Source organism: Sylvia atricapilla, chromosome 2 (assembly GCF_009819655.1).
Source record: "Sylvia atricapilla isolate bSylAtr1 chromosome 2, bSylAtr1.pri, whole genome shotgun sequence".
In the NCBI taxonomy this organism is placed as follows: domain Eukaryota; kingdom Metazoa; phylum Chordata; class Aves; order Passeriformes; family Sylviidae; genus Sylvia; species Sylvia atricapilla.
This window is the reverse complement of record NC_089141.1, coordinates 51,424,116-51,437,723: the sequence shown is the minus strand read 5'-3', so window position 1 is coordinate 51,437,723 and position 13,608 is coordinate 51,424,116. Positions and strand designations below refer to the sequence as shown.

The 13,608-nt window shown below is 40.4% G+C and overlaps 1 protein-coding gene across 3 annotated transcripts in view; it reads right to left on the bottom strand.

The window, feature by feature from the left end:
• Nucleotides 1-13,608, bottom strand: part of DHRS12 (dehydrogenase/reductase 12) — a 41,222-nt gene that overhangs the window by 17,289 nt on the left and 10,325 nt on the right. For all 3 annotated transcript variants that reach the window (XM_066313239.1, XM_066313237.1, XM_066313238.1), the window contains exons 5-9: nucleotides 12,996-13,077; nucleotides 3,552-3,613; nucleotides 2,720-2,824; nucleotides 2,079-2,169; nucleotides 660-797 (exon numbers count right to left, since the gene is read on the bottom strand). In XM_066313239.1, coding sequence (XP_066169336.1) covers nucleotides 660-797; nucleotides 2,079-2,169; nucleotides 2,720-2,824; nucleotides 3,552-3,613; nucleotides 12,996-13,077 — 478 coding nt within the window. The remainder of the gene's footprint in view (nucleotides 1-659; nucleotides 798-2,078; nucleotides 2,170-2,719; nucleotides 2,825-3,551; nucleotides 3,614-12,995; nucleotides 13,078-13,608) is intronic.

Sequence of the window (13,608 nt, the reverse complement as noted above, 5' to 3'; positions counted from 1 at the left end):
TCAGGATTTGAGTTCCACATCCAACAGAAGCATTCAGCTTCTCTAAGAAATTACCCTAAGTTTTCTCTTTCTGGACTGACCTGCATCACCATTGAGGCATCCCTGCTTCCAGCTGTTCCTACAAAGATGCCTGGCATTTGCCTGGGAGAAAAGAAAGGCTCTGTCCTACTTTTCCACTCCCTAAGCTCACAGTGCCAAAAATGCCACTGTGCTCAAGTCTTTGCCCAGTGTTAGAGAAAGGGGAAATTGGCAGTTTCAGCTAGCATGGAACAGTAGGAAGAAGAACCTGTCAAAGAAGAGCCAACTCCCAGTGCTCTGTGAGAAAGATGCTAATTTCCTAGCATCATAGAAAATGCTGTTTGACTGCTGTGATTCACCTTCCCTTGGCACAGTCCTACATGCAGCCATTTCCATTACCGAAATCCCCAACCCTCCCTAAAGAAATGCTTTGAAGTCTCTATCAGGTACTTTAGAGGACAAAAGCAGGGATATAACGATTTAACACAATGTTCACTCAAACACTTAGACTTGAAACAACTTTGAGGAACGCTTTATCCTTTGCACAAGCTGTCTGGTTGCAGCCTTCATCCCCTTTCAGGCCAGACAGGGATCCTAAACTCAGGCAGGCTGGGGATCTCTGTGCCCTGTGAGACACTTACCTTGGAAAAACAAGCCACTGGGCAGCTTTGTTGCTTCAGCTGACACTGCCAACCACAGGACGGTGTCAGCTCCCTGGGCCTCTGTGCGCAGTGAGTTCTTCATCCTCTCGTAGAAATCGGGCATGGCCGACCTCACAGCTGGAAAGGATAACAGTGGAATGGTGGCCTGCCATGCAAGGCGTTTTTCATACCAAAAAACCCAGAACAGCTTCAAATTGCCATTTTGTGTGTAGGAAGGAGAGGAGGCATCTCTGGAGCTTATGGAAGAAAATGAGTATTTCCCTCTATCTGGGAGTAGGATGGCTTGTGGGAGAATAGCACGAAGCTGACAGAAGATCCACCACTTGTTTGTTTGGGTCAAATTACAGAGACAAAACTGACAACAGGATCTGTAAGAGGTTCCTCTGCCAATTCCATTCTAAACCGTAAAGACAACAAACACGGAGAAACAGAAATTCCAAAAAGCAGGATTCTAATGGGATTTTTAGCTCCTATTTTCTCACCAGTTTTAGGAAGCCAGTTGCAGCACTGCATTTAGAAATTGCTTACTTCCTGTCTGAACTCTGGCTTCATTTTATTTTGTCCAAGAGATGATGACTGTGGGCCCATCCACTGTAGGTGTTTATTTTTGGGGGTTGAAGAGTCTTTGAACTTTAAGGAGGGATAACTTTATGGTTCATTAAGTTTGAAATCCACAAAGGAGAAGTGCAAAAATAAATGCATTTTAAAGAAAAAGAAATACCAGGAGATTTAGTTGGAAAGGGCTATTTTCAAGCAAAAAGTAGGTCAGAAGCAAATTTTGGAAACTGCATCCCTATAAAAGACCTAGAGATGTAGCTGTTATTCTGCATCCCATTCTTGGGCACTGGGGGCTGGAAACATTGGGGAATGCAACATGAATAGTGCATGACTGATGCTAGCCCACCTGCTCAGGCACAGTCACTGAAGAACAGCTGCAGCTCAGACAAAGGGCTGAATGGCCAAACTGCTTCTCAACAGCAGAAAATGTTTAGAGAAAGAGTAGAAGGCTTGCACAATGGTGCATTCTCCTACATGCCCTCACAAATTCCCAGTGTCTGTATATTGGCACTTCAAGAGGCAGAAGCTCCATCTGTGTGTTTAAAAGTTCCACTACAAATGTAACTTAAAGGTTACCTTAAAGACCTGTGTCTCTGCTGTGCAGTTGTGCAGGGCTGGAAGCATTCACTGCCCATTATTATTCTCTAGATATACACAGCTAGCAGACACTGTGCAGAATATAGCCACCAAGGGGATATAAAACTACTTCAAGCATCAGTTTGGAGAAAAGAAATTACTGCACCTGTTGGAAAAAAATATACTAGGAAGTTTCATTTCTCTTTGCTTTTAGACTAATGCTGAAAAGAAAAAATTATTGCCAGAGTGTGAAGCAGACCTTACCTGGAGTGTCTGCCCAGCCGGGGTGCATCACGGAGAAATGGATATTTCTGTGAGCCTTTGCCCACTGTTCTGTCAGGACAACTTGCTGTCTCTAGGACAGAGCAGTAAAGTGAATGCTAGCACCAAGTTCAACAGCCTGTCCACCAAATTAGTTCCCAGGGAAATAAACTACATCAACTGTGCCATAAATACCACAGCATTTATGTACAGCAGAAATATACTTGCTCATCCTGACTGGATTTATTGGATAATTTCAACAGAGACTTCCAGAGTCATTGCCATCCATACCCAGACCACAAATTTACTTTTAAAGCAGCTGCACTGCTTTTACTGACCACGTCTACTTGCTGCAGACTGTGGGCAAGAACTAAGCAGGCAGAAAGGGTTCATCAGCTAAAGACAGTGTTCCCCCTAGGGACTTCTCATATCAAATGAAAGTCTAACCACACTCTCCTCCATGCAAGATGTATGCACTCCTAAGGGCATGCCATCATACTCCTGAAGATTATTGCCTGTGCATCTGCTTATGGGTTGGATGCAATGGGGAAGCAAGAGTGACCAACAGGCTTCTTGCAAAGTAGATGGTATGAGCTGCCTAGCAAAGAAGGTCTGGGCTTTGTTTTCAATCCCATGGACTGTACCTTGTTCTGTGCATACACCATAGTTCCATCAAATGGCCCATTTCCCGACTGCAAGTCAGATATGTTTAATTTTTGAACTAGCATGCCCCCAGAAGAGACAGTTATCTGCAATGAAATGAATAAAAAACAAATGAATGAAAAGCATATGAATGAAAAGTAAAACCACAGATGCACTCATGCATGCAATGTACCCTTCAGGCCATAGCTGGAAGTCCCTACGGAGCAGGATTCCTCTGCACGTTCTTTGCATTATGCTTATGCTCATGAGTAGAGCATACCTGGAGAGAAGGTGGAAGATACATAAGTTTTTTAAGAAGTGATTTTCATTCAAAGTGACAAATAATTTCAGGAATTCTGTGCTTCTTCCTTTTGAAAAGTTACGGGGAGAAAGACAATAGCAGAATAGCACTATTTGCAGGTTGTATGTTTAGCATTTACCAAAGCTAATTATAAGCCATACAAAACTTGGGAAATATCACTTTTAAAAATGTATCTCCTGCCTTATTTTACACCAAGATCTGTAAAGTTCTTCTAAGCCTGTACTCCTGTAGCACATATTTTGCACTCTGCTGCAGGAGCTAACTTGCCCTAGGGAATCTAGGAGGTAAGTTCCAAAATGAAGTGTTTTACTCTGATTTCCAATGAAGGGTTGGGAGTAGCAGGCAGGAGCTTTGCCTTAGAGGAGGAGGTTGTTAGCAAAATCCAAGAGGATTTTAGAGATCCTTACAGCATTATAAGTAATCCTGCATTGCTACACAGTCAGAGAACTGCTGTCACAAGCCAGAAAGTAAAAATAGTAAAACAGCCCTTCTAAACAGCATCACAGACTCACCACTCTGGCATCAGCTGCTTTTTCCAGGAGGGGCACCAGGGCAGTTGTCATGATGTATGTACCTAAAAGATAGACAGGCACTAACATTAACTTTTCTTTTTAAAAAAAGCTTTCTTCTCTCTCCACCCTCCTTAAAAACCCAAAGCCTCTTTATCTCTGAAATCTGATCTAAATTTGACAATGATTTTTTGTGCTGCTTCACCTGCAGTGTACCAACTCAACAGGTAGTGGTTCACATTGCCATATACTTAGCAAAAGGCATATTTTATTTTACAGATTTTCATGTTTGATTTACCTATAGAGAAAACAGCTCACTGCGTTCATCTGTGAGAATCTGAAGGCAAAACAGCTCAGGTATGGAATTCCTTGGGTGGGGGAAGATGATGCCAGTGAAGAAATGGGGAATGCATTTCCCTTGCAGGTCTGGCATATACACTCTAAGCTGGGTCATGAACAAGAGAAGGAAACTGCCCTTCATACTTACAGTTCTTAGGGCACTACATATACACTTAGGACTTGTCCATTTTTCCCTTCTCACTATGAAATCACTCAGAGTACACTGACACTTTCTGTGTTGCACACAAAACCCACCCCTTAAATCCCTAGCATGACCATTATGAAAGATAAGGAATCCTTGGGGGGGAAAAATATTAGTGTTGCCTGCCCAAGGCTGAGCTAAGATTACTTGGGGAAACTTAATTGTGTCCTTCCCTGCTTTTAATCATGTTTGTTTAGCAAGGATTTTTACACACCACACAAATATATTCCATTACCATGACCAGCACAGTTTGTTTTTACAAACACTGCTCAACTGCCAGTGTATTTGATTCAGACACACAGACACACCTAGTGATGTTTCACGCAACCAAGTGCAACACAGAGATTTTTTTTATCTTTTCAGATTTTTTTTTCTGTTTAAATATATTTTTTTTAAATTCCATTTAATTAAAAACTAATCTAGCCCCACTTAGTCTAGTGTTTCTGCATCTACTTCCCTCTCGTCCTTGCAAATGGCTCTAGTCAACAATTCTATCAGTGATAAACGCATTTTTTCCCTGAGCTACTGAGGCCGTTTTTTCCACTAGGCATGAAGACTTCAGCATGTCTTTATAACCTCTCTTCCACACAGGCAGTGAGATCACCCAGTTAAAATATGGCATGTTTATAAATATGGTACCAAAATCAAACATGTTACATGCTTGGTGAACAAACTGTTCAGTTCCCCTGTCAGTCACAGCAGCCTTCACTTTCTCTATATAATCAGAAGCACACCATACACACACAATATATTTAAAACCCTGGCAAATCAAACAGAGCAAATGCACTGCAGATGAGTTAATGCAGCCTGTCTTCAGCAGAAAATGTGAGCAAAGGCAGTTGCCAGCGAATAGCGAGAGCGCGGCCGTGTCCCCTGGTAGCGGCGGGGAGACTGAGCGATGACATCACCCGTACAAGAACTCCCGCTGGCTGTCAGGGGAGGCTGCCGCGATGTGGGGGAAAAAAATAATCCAAAAGAAAATCACTTCAGAACAAGCTGAGCGCCTCGTTTTAATGTTGTTTGGCTGTGGATTCTTCAAAAAAGTAACAGCGTGTATCGGTTAAATAAGCTGCATCTCCTAAAGGCAGAGCTGCAATGCACCAGCTCTGATGATGCTCCATTTTACTGTCCTGCAGATTAATTTACACTTTTAAGGGGCTTCATGTTGATTTGTTAATTCTAAAGAGCTGCAAAGATGAATGCACTAATGTTGCCTCATTAACAACAGAGTTTTGTTTTGCAGCTGAGTAAGAGAAATGTTCAATGCCAAAAATCGCGCTTAGAGCAACTACAGCTTGTCAGAAGTTTATGTGCTTGTTTAGAACCACAAACTAACTGCAAAGCCTGCATCTCCTCTGTTCCTCAAGTTTATTAAGAATTCAGTAAATCCCACAAAGCCAGAGCATTCCATCTTTTTGTCCCACAAAACCACTTGCTCATTTGCTTTGAGACAGAGCGCAAAAAGAGCAATTTTGACCACAGCCTCCTATGGTAAGCAACAGTATCTGAAAACACACAGACAGAAGGCATGAGGCATTAAGGCTGCAGCATTTAATTTCTCTCACTGCTGAATATTCCACCAACTACCGTCCCCATTTTAAGTGTTTGAACACAAACACTTTGTTTGTGTTCCTCATTCCTTTGACAAAACCACTTAGATATTATACATTCTTATCTGCCTGGGCTGGTCTGCCAGGTAAAACAGCCTGGAAAAGAAATTTAGAATGCTAAGAGTAAAACAGATCTACTTTATTATTGCTGGTTAGAATACATCATCAGCTGAAACCTCCCCATTTTCTATCAGTGCAAAAGCTGGCCTGTAGTTTGATGGTGACATTTAAACGGCTTGGGAGAACACTCAGTATGGTCACTGGCACAGCCATGTACCTCACGGCAGGTACTTGGCCCAGCACAGCTGCATCACAGCAGGTACTAACACAGAAATTAATTGCTGAGTACAATGGGAAGCAGCAAATGAAGGCATTGCCTGCCACTGTCCTTATGAATACAAAAAGAAGGACATTTTTCTTGTTAAAAAAAACTTTGCAAGGAAAACCAAGACTGATTCGGTAGAAGAAACTACATTCATCTCTGCCCCTACATAAGGAAATCAAAGCAACATTGAACCTGTATGTCCTTCTGCCAATACTTGATAATTAATACCAATGTACTGGGTACAGTCTTCCCAAAACGAGCACTTGAGCATTCTTATAGATCTATTTAACGAAAAAAAAATTATCTGTTAAAGGAAAAACTTATTCCCACAGAGCTTAATTTAAAAAGGTAGAGCATATCAAATGTGGTTAATACTTAATTATAAAAAATGTGCTCAAACTATGTACAGTACAGTTTGAATTTTTTTTTAATGGTTTAACACAAAAAGTACACGAAAGGAAAGACAACCTTCAACAGTGCTGTGCCTTGCACTGAAAGCAGGAATTATTGGGTATCTCCTGCACATACAGCTTGTACTACCTGCATTTAGGACTGTGTGACAGGAGCCAGATTTGTGCATCACCATTTCCTGTCACTGGAAGGCACATTGTCCACATGGCCTGAAAGCTTGTCTCCCACTGGTGTAACAGGGGGAAAAAAGGTCAGTGAAATAAATGGTGTACAACACTTCACTCCGATGAGAAGTATTTGCTGTGACACAAAGAAGTCCAGCAAGATGAATTTGGGAGTTTGCTCAGCAGCAGCAGGAATGCAAAAGAAGGTGAGCCCTGTCTATCACACCCATATAAAGGATTTAATCCTGCCCTCACTGAATTCTGTCAAGGTGAAGGGTTGATTTGCAAAACCTACTGAACAAGCTGCAGCCCTGTTCTGTGTAATGAGGTTTGACACAGTACTGGCATGTTTTCTCTAGTTAAAAAGGCTCCAGGGATAGATGTACAATTTATTTTAAAGATAAACAGTCCCTTAACATTAGCTTTCTTTGAAAAAAATTTCTTTAGCCTTTATGCCTTGAATCTGATGTCCCATAATAGGATATCACATATAATAAAAAGCAATTAAAACTTTTCTATAGAGCAACACCATTATACACCATAAACCAACTTTATCATATGGTAGACAGTGGGAGTTGCCAAGCTATGCATTAAACATGGTCATTCCAGTAAAAGTAATGAGCATGGCATTTCATGAGAATATACTTTATTCATGCACATTAATATTTAAGTTTTGTGTTTACTTGAAAAATATAAAAAACAAAACCCCCCCAAAATACTGAATCACCAGGCATTCCCTTGTGGCCTGTCTGCTAATTGCTCCCCCTGCTCTGAGATCTTCTCCATTAAGTTGAGTAATCTGATACAGTGCTCTAACTAACAACTCAAATGTTTGACTCCATACAGGGAATTCCTCTGCAACCTGGAAAAGCACTAATTCAGTGGTTTCACAACCACAGAGTGAAATATTAGTGACATACGTGTAGGAAATGAGGCACTGTCATGAAGATAAACATCTGTTTCATCTAGTAAGTTGCTTTTTTTTAAAAAAGCCCCAAAACTACAAAAATCAGTCTGACTGCCTCATACACTCCTAAACAAAGTTATGCCACCTTTCCCATGACATGATGCAGAAGCTGAGAGGACTCTATGGAAGACACAATTATTAGATCTTGTGCAAAGGTAGCTCTGCATGTTCTTTCAACGCAAGTTACTCAGCTGTGGGTCTCATGACATGAACAAAATGAAAGCTATCCTAGTGCATGGCACAGCAGTCTTTCTCACAGAAAACCGCAAGTCTTGCTGTACTGTAGCAGTTTTGGTTTCTTTTTTCTTCTGCTAAGGTTGGGATAGAGACATACAGGAAACGTAGATTTTGAGATTGGACTCGGTTGTTTATTATATTTTACCTATTTATAGTATTTACAGACTCACAAGCTGTGAGCTCAACTAGTAAGCTAGAAAAATGAGGTAACATGGGAGTCCTTCTCTATCTTTACTAGGTCTTTTCAAGCACAACCTGCCCAATTATGAAACGCCACTTAAATTATTTTTATTTTAAACCTAATAACTAACTGCTTGAAGTTTGCAATGTGGACTCTATCAACCAGTTACAGAAAACCCCTTAAACCTATGATGAAGAAAGAAAAAGGTGAAGGACTTAGAGGATTTTGGGAGTTGTCTATCTTAACTCACATATATTACTATATACTAAAATCTTAAATCTAAATTTCTAGCATTCCAACACTATACTAAAACATGAAAGTAATTAAAACACAGGATAACCCTAACAGAAAATACAAACACTGTGCATGCAGATTTCCAAACTGCTGATGGTGTATATCAGTCTGCCAGAACCAGGAGAAGACTCCTTAGAATTCACATATTTCAGATTGAAAATTAACAGGCTATCACATAAAATAAAGTAGACAAACACATACTCTGATTTGCTTTAAGACTTAGTGTGACCCTAAAATCTGTACCTTATAAATCAATTTTGAACAAAATTATGGTTTCAGCAGAAGTAATATTTCAAACCCACTACCTACTTATAACATCAAATTAATTGATGATACAATTACCATGGACCCAAGTGTCTTGGTGGATTCCAGAATCTTTTTTTGCTTGATGTTCTATCTAGCAATTAGTGGCACACTGCTGCTGAGGTTTTTGCCCTGCTAACATTCGAATAAGGGCAGGCAGCCAGCACCATACTCAGTGAAGTTTTTCATCTGCCTGAGCTCTGCAGTATTATTAGGAACAGTGTTATTTCAACTGTGAAAAAAGTGGGAACAAAAACCCCTAAACAAACAAACAAAAAAAAAGCCCCAACACCACCAAAAAACTTTTATTGTACAGATTTCAATGGCTCATTTATCTGGTAGAAATCAGTTAAACTGGGTGGCTTTTCTCGAGTCCAGTAAAAACAAACCACAGAAACAAACCAAATCATCCAACAAACAAAGTGACATTCTTTGCTGGCCTGATTATCTTTTCAAGCCTGCACTTTATGCAGCTCCCAGTAAGAGACATCCCCGAGTCTCTTTTCCTGAGTAAGAGATTGGGAATGAAGATTTTAGTGTGCTGTCTCTGAGGGCAAATTCCACTGCACTAGCAGTAACTGAGAGTGTATGGGAAGAGCTAATGAACGTGAAACACAAAATAAAGGTTTACATTTCCCTCAAATGACAAAGCTCATCTCAATAAGGGTTCCTCTATCTCCTGGGAATCACGCTTCAGTACAGTTAGTGCATGTGCAATTATATTCAACCTTATCCTTTCACATACCACCACTGATCCATAAGTCTCAAGGCTCTTTAGAAAGAAAATTGGAACCACAGCCTCCTTTTCACAGATGAGGTTGTCTTGCCAAAGATCAGGCATTGAACTTACGGCAAACTGACAGCTGATATTCAAGTTGTTTGACTTCCAATTAATTCAGAACACCAGGCTGCACTGGCTTCTGTGAAACACCAGTTCATGTGGAGGGAAGAAACTGACAAACATCCACCCAGGTTAGACAGTTTGCCATAGATGGGCTATAGTGTTACTATGACAGATAAACATCTTACTTCCTCTGGCTCTAACCCTTCTTGCACAGAGTGGATGTATATGTCCATATATTATTAAAACATGAGAGCACATTAGATTGAGGAAAAGATGCATACTGGGAGCATCATTTATCTCTCAGTGTGTTTTAGCATCCCCTTGGCTGGTAAGTAGCAATAAAAAAGTAACATATATGCCATTTTTCCATGTCAAGCAGGAAGATATACTGAGTAAAAGCAAAGTGAGGCAGGCAATAAAATAGAGGGAAAAGCATTGTTTCAGCTAAATGTCTAGTGCTTCAGTAAGAACATGCTTCTTTCGCGTCCATTTGCTTATCAATACTGAAGTTTCTTCCCAAAATGACTGAATGCCACCAGCTTTAATAGTCTTTGCTGGCAGTTACAACAGAACAAGTAAAATAAAATTAAATAAAAAGAAGGTTTGACTCAGAAGTCTGCAAGACTCATCAGAAGAAATGATTGCTTGTTGCTGCCCAGCTCCTGGGTACAACCCTGAGTTCTAAGCCCACAAGAAGAAATATAAGGACAACATCACACAAACGAGAGGACAGAGAAAAAAGTCTGCCCAACAGGATTGGCATGTCTGCAGGAGATCTGCCCACACTACCCCAAGCAAGTCACTCCATTTGGTTTATTTGAAAGTGTGTTTCAATCAGCAAAGTGCTATTTCAGACTCATGCCTGTCCAGTGCTCCCACATTACTGTCTAAGTGTTCCATTCTGCTCTCTACACTCACTGAGCTCCAGCAATCAAACAATCCTTGAGCCTCTGGCAGGGAAAAAAAGGCAAGGTGTTTCATTAGACAGCCACAACAGAACCACAACGAGCCATGCAGCATTTGTGCCTCACACTCATTGTAACAGTGGCACAGGCAGCAGCACAGATGCAGCTGCCACCACCTGCTCAAAGCACTTTACAGTTTGAACCTGAATATTAAACAAACCATTCAAAGCCTGAACTATCAACCTTTATTTTACATTTTCATGAACTTCATCCACCTGGATATTCTGACAGCACCAGAGAGGACTATGCACCTCTTGTTTCCGTTGCCATCCTCAATTAGCCAGTCAGCTGTTTTTTTTAAATTAAGGGAATTTTACTTTCTATTCTAACCACTGTTATTTTTGCACATATTCATACAAGAGGACTTATGCAGTCATTATTGTCCCATGTATGCCCAAGAAAAGAACAGGATATAAAGTATGTTTCACAAGTCAGATCATCAGTTAGAACTGAACACTGACATCAGTTATGCTCAAAAATGGACTAACAGATTAATCAAGAGGAAAACATTCCTGGACTAGATTTAGAAGTTCCACAGCATTTCAGACACCCTAAATGAGCAACTTTACAGCCTATAGAAATGTTAATCAGATATCATATACAGAATTCAAAAACTATGTTGTGCATTTAAAGCATGTTATATTTCAGTCCTGCATTTTTAAATAGTTACAACCTACACACTCCTTTTCTAGACCAGAGATCCTGGGTTGGAAAAAAAAAAAAGTGAACGAAACATGGAAGGAACACCCTACATGTAAAGATCTGCAAAAGATACTGATAGTCTTCTATCTTGTTAGTCAAGTGAGGGGCAATAGCACATTTTCCAAACAAGGGCCTTGAGTCCATGTCACCCTTCAGGCTTTAGCATTACTGGGGCAGAGAGGGGATTTAGTTTGTTCTTTTAGACCACATTAGAGTTTAAAGCCAACCTATACACCAGCCATATCTAATTTAGCCAGGTTTTTCTCTGGGAACCTATAACCACAGCTAGTTACTGAAACAGAAATAACTTCTCCCAAGTAAAACACACCCAAAGGCACCAAGTACTTAGGGAAATAATGCATCATCTACTCTGAAGCTCTTTCCCCACACAGCTTTCTCCTGATGTTATGATTTATTACCCTATCCCTGACTTTGAAGAAAAAACCTGTGGTTTGTAGCTTTGGTCCTTCATGTGTGTCTGGCCTGCAAGCACAGAAGCTTCCTGTTGTACTGCCAGCTTCTTCCAGCTCAACCAAGTCCCACTCTGTTCTAAAAAGATTCAAAATTTAATCTTTACTTTTGTCTAGAGACAAGCATTCTAAGCAGACAACCCAGTCCTTGCCTGAACTCTGAAGAAGTTGGATAACAGAGGATGATTTATCTCCTTACACTTCTTATACAATCATGCAGCAAGTGATACAAGAATGAATAAAGGAGATCTATAAGTAACATCCACAAAAGATAATACAGGCATTTTCCTAGTTTGCTACAACTGTAATTCAGCTTCCTCTGTGCAGCTGTATACCTCTAGTAAGGCTGATTTATAGTTGGAAAAGCAGAATTTGCTGCTTCTACTTGTGCAATAAAATATAATTCAAGTGATGCACTAGTACAGCTCCTCAGCACTTAATATCCTCAATGTCTGAAACTAAACCAAAACATGCTTTTGTATTTGGACTGTTGTGTTTGCTTCTCTCTGGAAGAACTGTACCTTTGCACTTTGCTGGGTTTTTGTCTGAAAGACCACAAGAGGATAAAAACTAATTTAAGGTGAATATATCCCTCAAGGTAGAAGTTCTTGTTTGTGGAGCCAAGGGAAATTTGTTGGCCAAAGTACAACTCTTTTTGAATTTTTTGACCATGAAAACAGAAGAATGTTAGCAGAAGATTAGTCTGAAGCAAATGAATCTATGCCTTTATACTTGATTTAACTGTTAGTTTAATGTACTCAGACTTGCACAAAAATGAGCTGTATGCACAGTAACACAGAAGCACAAGACATTCATCCTTAAATTCTAGTTTTCAAACATAAATAGAATTTAAGGAACCAACGTAAGAAAAAGGCTAAAAATAAAAACCAAAAATGGTTTCCAGGTTATACTAGTTCTATAAATGCCTTATCTTTACAGACTAGGTTCTCCCCCTCCTCATTCCAGATGCTGATACACAGGAGGAAACACAGAAACAAAGCACCACAGTTTTTCCCTAAGGTGTTACTTTTGAATATATTAAAGACAGTCTCTTGAGAAATCCCCCTGCACAGAGGCAGAACGGGAAGAGTGTCAGGGTTGATGCAAGCACCAAGTATCTCTTTGCAAGAGCTGCAGCTTTCAGCTGTACAGATATCAGCAGTGTCAGACAGCTCTTCTCTCTGGCTGTTTGCTCACCTCTTCACAGCTTCTGTGGGGAAACTTTCCACTTGGCTTGCCATTTTCCCTGCCCTTCCACATTTCCACTTTCCCTCTTGGCTTGCTTCCCATCATTTGTCCCTTTTACACCCCTGCCACACAGTTCACACACAATGCCCCTTTCAGATGGAGCACATACCTCACAAACCCAACTATAAAAACACACTTCTGTAGGCAAAATAGGTACACTCCAGAACTAAACCTTCAATACTCACCCAAAGTGTTTGTTGCAAAGTTTTTTTCAAGTCCATCTTCAGTTAACTCTCTGGTATTCACCATGCATCCCGCATTGTTGATCTGTAAAACAACTCCTTTAAACAAAAACAATCTACACAAATATCTACAAGGAAATCCACACATGAGCAGTCTATGCTAATTTGCTGTTTTCTGACGCTGCAAAACAAAGCTACACACTGTCACTTTTATTTGTTCAATAAAACATGATTGCAAGCTGTGTGCAGCTAGCATAGTCTCTGACACATTGCTTTCTCTGCCTTACCTTCCAGAAGGAGCTCAGACTTTTCTTTCCCACCTCAAAAAAGATCTACACACCCTCCTGTGTGTTCACTGCCATTCCTCAAAAGTTATTTCCTACTTTCTTATCAGACGTTCCTCATCTAGTAAGCACCAAAGGAGCTGCTCCAGGTGTCTCAGCTGTAGTACAGCCCCCCGAACAAATTTTCACTGTTAAATAAAGGGGGAACTGCACTGAGCCTCTTGCCAACCACGATGATGAACTGTTTCCTATCTCCCTGCCTCTGTTTTAGTCTTTGGACTTTTTGCAAAAGTTTAATCTTTCAGAAGGTCTAGCTTTAAGAGGGACAATGT